Here is a 5624-nt window from a genome sequence, read left to right as displayed (position 1 = left end):
CGACGACGACCGGCGGCGAGCGAGAGCGCGGATCGTGCCCCACGCGCCGCTCCTTCCCCTCCCGGAGGGAGACCCCGCCGAGGTACGCCCGCCCGCTCCCCCCTTGCTGCTCGAGCGATCGGATCTTCGCGGGTACGGCGCTGGCTGACCGGGTGGTGGTGCTGGTGCAGGATCGAGACCGGCCGGCCTCGGAATGGGCGGCCGCGATGACTAGCGGGGGTCGCGCGGCGGCGTTGTTGGCGGAGGCAGCGGAGCGCATACCATGGTGCAGTGTCTCGACGGCGTGAAGCACCTCCTCGCGGTCCTCTTCAAGTGCTGCGACCTCGAGCTCAAGCAGCCGCGGGGGCTCGAGGACCCCCAGGTCCTCGCGCGGGAGACCGTCTGTACGTCCCTCTTCGCTTTTCGTCGCCCTTGTTTTCTGCTCATCCGTAGCGGGGGAATTGAACTGAACTGGGTCGGATTTCTGTGCGTGGCGCAGTTAGCGTGAGCGAGGTCGAGGCGCTGTACGAGCTCTTCAAGAAGATAAGCAGCGCCGTGATCGATGACGGGCTGATTAACAAGGTAGGTGGTTGCTGACGAGTGCTTGTTTCGCAACTCAATTCTGTGTGTAAGCACTGTAGATTGCATATCACTGTAGTAGGTTTTGTTCTGAGGATTGTATTTAGGTATTGTGAATCGTCCCGTGGGTGCTGCGGTTCTGATTTGTTCGCACTGTGCAGGAGGAGTTCCAATTAGCGCTCTTCAAGACGAGCAAGAAGGAGAGCCTCTTCGCTGATCGTGTAAGTCCGCTTTAGTTCATATTGTTGTGTACTGCTGCTTGTCATGATGTTGTCGTTGCATATTTGGTATCGGTATTACTACCATGCACTTGCTATTTTTAGGGACCTGGTCAAAATCGATGAGATTCAGGGGTTCTTGATTGTTGACGTTGCATCCACAATTTAACTCTGTTCAATACTTATCGATGCAACACATGCAGTAATTGACTCGTAATTATTTTGTGGAAATAGTATGAGTTAGCAGAATTCCGCCGACCCTCGCTTCAGATATTCATGCATCACAGTATTACTCAGCCATTTATGCCTTTCTCGGAGTCCGACTCCGATTCGGCAAGATTTTTGGATAGAGCTAATAACATACGGATTCCGATATGGATTCGGAGTATCCGATTCAGCCCATGACATGGTTTCACGAGTATTACTATATGATTTTCAGTAGTCTGAAATAGGATTTACCCTTTCTGTCTTGTATTTCCGCTGGACAATTTTCTAAATAATGTCCATCATTGGTTAATCATGTGAGGTCTATGTCTACCTGTTAGCTACCTTCAACCAGTGGTCAAGACAATTTGATCAGACAGTGAATATTTCAAGTATTCACCTTCTGTGGCCCATGTGATGCCCTTTGTCCTGTGTGTTACTTCCCACATGCTTCCTTTTTTGCCCAGCTCAGAAATTTGCAGGCTTCTCGCACTTTTACCCTGAGCACGTGTTATCATACATGCTTGCTTTAAAGCAATACTATTAGAGCATCTCCAATAGCATGTGTATATTTGGATGTCTATATATTCATATAGACAATGGTCTAAAAAGATTCCCTCATATACACATCCAGTTTTGCATCAGAACGTCTATATACACGGACCATGACAGGTGGGCCATTGCTGGGAGAGGAAAAAATCATGACTACAGCTGAGTTTAGACAACGCCTTCACATTGTCCAGGCGTGGACATTGTCGAGGTCGATTTAGAGGATGTGTATATTTGGACGACCATATAGACAAGCTGTTGGACGTCTGTTTTGGGCTCACGTCGTGGAAAACGAGTATAGACATCCATATAGACAAGCTATTGGAGATGCTCTTATATGTCAAGTTTCTTGAATAAAAGAATATAGCAATAACTTTGAGATGATACTCTTCTTACATAATGTACCAGTTTGATGACAATATCATAGCTCCTGAAAGTGTGACGTGCATTGCATGCATCAGAGTTAGTTTTTTTCCTTGATTCAGCATGTTCATGCAGTATTGTGTTATTTCTAATTGGAAGCTGCATATGTGCATCTCTTGACTGATTTGCCCTGTAGTTTACTTTATTATCAGCAGGAATGCCTTGTATATCTCTTGTCAAAACTCAGTGTGCTTCTATATTTGAGTTGTGATGAGGTTATCCAACATTTGGCTAGTTCTTCATGGTTCCTAGACACTGGTGCTAAATGCATAGTGCATAGCTATTTTTTGATACTCGAAGTTTATTCAAATTAAATGGCTGTGTTCCTCTGTATGGAAGGTCATCAACTTACCAAGATGGATCTATCAATTTTAGCCGGAGAGTTTCCTTTAGAGAACTTGGAAGCCAAAAATGTTGAGGACCATATTATATCATGATATGTAAAAGAAACAGCTGCGTGAATATCATCTCTTTTACTATTTGCTGCATGAATTGACAAATAGTTTACCTTTTTTACACATCATGTTCTTGTGTTCTTGATATTTTCCCTGCCTGTGCAGGTATTCGATTTGTTCGACACAAAGCACAATGGAATTTTAGGGTTTGAAGAGTTTGCTCGTGCACTCTCAGTGTTTCACCCAAATGCTTCAGTTGAAGAGAAAATTGACTGTGAGTTCATTTATCTTGTAGCTAGAGCATGTGGTTCTGCAAATTATATCCAGACTCTAGATTGTATCATCATAATGGTGATACCTCTTCAAATATAAATGTATGCCAGGATTCTCACCTACCCTAGTCTAATCATCAATTTCTGGATACTGTACTTGTGTTTGTGGTTAAATAGAGGAATTTAAGGATCTTAATATTTTATGTTATGCTCCTGCCTCGTCACATCCTCTTTATGAGCTGGAAGATCTGAAGTTCATGTCATCTTTTACAGTTTCATTCCAGCTATATGATCTTAAGCAACAAGGCTTCATTGAGAGACAAGAGGTATTGATACTATTTCCAGTGTTGTAATCCGTCAGGTCTAGCATGTTGGCTAAATATATTAGCTTGTACAGCATTGTAAATAATTCAGAATGTTCCTGTATTGTCTCTGATACATGAAATTATGCTTTATTCAAGTTAATGTCCTTTGAAGTTGATGGCCTTGTCAGTTACTCTTGAGTAGTTATGAATGGTGACCATGTATGCCCACACAACTGATGAAAGGAAGGCCCAGGCTTTCTGATAATCACTGATTGAATGAGGGTTTACAAAGTTATGAAACAATTCTCTGAATGTAGAGGCAGTATCTGGGTAGTGCTGGTTAATGGTTATGCTAAAGTTAAGAGACCAGTAGTTCAATCAGGCTTCTTACTATTTAAAAAAAATTAGGTGAATTATCAGTCTTGTTCCCAACAGATTGAGGTTTAATTCCTACTCCCTCCGTCCCAAAATATAAGGTCATTTTTTACACTACCCAAAATATAAGATCATTTTTTACACTGTCATAGTGTAAAAAATGATCTTATATTTTGGGACGGAGGGAGTTAACATATTGCAGTGGGCCTTATTGTTGAGATTCAGGAATTATATCGTTTAGCTTTGAAGAACTGCTATTGTATTCTTGAGGCTAAGTTTGTGCAGTGCGTCAATCGTTTGGTTGAGCTTTCTCTGTTTGCTTCATCTTAACGCATATATTTGGTTATCAGGTTAAGCAGATGGTTGTTGCCACACTTGCGGAGTCAGGAATGAATCTGTCTGATGAAATTATAGAGAACATAATTGATAAGGTGTGTTACAGTTGCCGATGATTGTTTTGTTAACCCTTGATTATAGCACGTATTAGGCATTAATTCTCTAACTTGTATTATGTAGTGCTGTAATTCTCAATTCTTGTATATGACAGTTCCACATAGCATTTCTATTATTAAATCGCATGAATACTGTTTTCCTTTCTTTTCTTTCTTTTTCAATACAAGTATTCCTCATTCCCTGTTTTCCTCCTGTTGCATGATGATTGTAACCCATGTTAAATTTGTTGTTTTTTCCCCTCATGATAAGACGTTTGAGGAGGCAGACACAAAGCATGATGGAAAAATTGACAGGGAAGAGTGGCACAATCTGGTTCTTCGACATCCATCTTTACTGAAGAACATGACTCTCCAGTACCTCAAGTAAGATATTTCCTTTTGTTTTTCTATATATGATGGTTCTTTTTATGTGCATCTTCTACTCAGTGCATTTGCTTTAACGGTTTACTGATGCTCGTGGATAAGAATTTATTTCTGCAGTTAAGTGTCAAGTTACAAAGTTTTTCTTTGATTTTACTCAAGATATTTAGTTTTTTCTATATGTTGGTTCTTTTTATGTATCTTCCACACCTCAACACAGTGCTCTTCGCTTATGTTTCCCAGTTACCTGCTGCTCTTGAATAAAGACTGGTAGAAATTTCATTCTCGATTTAGTGCCAAATTACCATTGAAATATCTTGTAATGTGAAACAGTGTTGTCTGGAGAGTCACATACTTGAGATGTGGTTAATCAAACTTCAGCTGTGTACACGCAAATAGTGCTATTGAGTAAAGCGTGCTGGCTCAAGTATTTGGGAATTCATGCACTGTTGATGAGCTACACCAAATTATTTCAAACATGTGTGCTCAGTTAGTGCTTCAGCCTCAAGCCAACCACTTCATGTCAGGAGCCAGAAGGCTACAAGTCTTCAATAGAAAATAGTTAGGTTTTATGTCTTTTATGTTTGTCAGATAGATTCCTAGACGTGAGCAGTATATGACATATTTCTAGTACCTCTGTTCTTTTATATATTTCTCAAGCTAACTTTGCCATTGTGAGCAGGGACATCACCACAACATTTCCAAGCTTCGTCTTCCATTCTCAGGTCGACGATACCTGAAATTCTTGCAGTTCTTTCGAATCGGAACATCAGAAGATAAGCTTGCGGTAATTTTGTAAAGTTTTGGCATCGGACTATTTGGAACTTTGGATCGGCAGAGAGCTAGAGGCCTCGGTGCTCTGGAGGATGTTGAATTTGAGAACGCAAATTGTTGTCAAATAACTTTGCTTCTTTCATTTGAAGAATTTAGTATTGTTGGGAGCCTTTGGGCAAGCTGTTATCTCTTATCTGAAGTTCCCGTTTTCTCCTCTCCCCCTTTTTGGTTTTTTGCCTGGTTAGCGATCAGGTCCAATCCTCTGGGAATTCTGCTTTGTGTACAAAAATGGAAACAGCCTTGACATTGTTTGTTATCTTTTGCTGCGAAGTTTCTCCATCGCTTTGCATCTATAGTAAAGTGGAGTAGAAAATGGATTGGATTTTGTTTACCCGTTTCCCTCACGTGATAAATACTCCCTTCGTCTCGTAATGTAAGAAGTTTTTTGACACTACACTAGAGTAAAAAAAACGTCTCACATTATGGGACGGAGGGAGTACTGATCAACCCTTTGTTCATCTTACAGAAATTAGGGTTACAAAATATTCCTCTGCTAGGTCGAGTCGCATCTTTTCTATTACAGAAATTATGGGACTCAGGCTTTTATAGTTCTCCTTCTGTCACCCTTATAAATCCATTGATTTTATGTTAACCATAAAAATTGATGGCTGAAATTTAAAAATCTTCGAGATTGAGTTGTTTTATTACGCGAAAGTATTGCACATGGACACTTGAGGTA

General features: G+C 41.0%; 1 protein-coding gene across 1 annotated transcript; it reads left to right on the top strand.

Moving 5' to 3' along the window:
- LOC119307533 (calcineurin B-like protein 2) lies at nucleotides 1–5276 on the top strand. The gene is made up of 9 exons (XM_037583610.1): nucleotides 1–82; nucleotides 171–383; nucleotides 479–561; nucleotides 720–779; nucleotides 2513–2621; nucleotides 2893–2945; nucleotides 3650–3730; nucleotides 4002–4114; nucleotides 4794–5276. The coding sequence occupies exons 2-9, from the start codon at nucleotides 263–265 to the stop codon at nucleotides 4849–4851; spliced, it is 678 nt and encodes a 225-aa protein (XP_037439507.1). The 5' UTR covers nucleotides 1–82; nucleotides 171–262; the 3' UTR covers nucleotides 4852–5276.
- The last annotated feature ends 348 nt before the right edge of the window (nucleotides 5277–5624 follow it).

This window comes from Triticum dicoccoides, chromosome 5B (genome assembly GCF_002162155.2).
Source record: "Triticum dicoccoides isolate Atlit2015 ecotype Zavitan chromosome 5B, WEW_v2.0, whole genome shotgun sequence".
Lineage (NCBI taxonomy): Eukaryota > Viridiplantae > Streptophyta > Magnoliopsida > Poales > Poaceae > Triticum > Triticum dicoccoides.
Note: the sequence above shows the minus strand (reverse complement) of the source record. Positions and strands in the feature narration are given on the sequence as shown.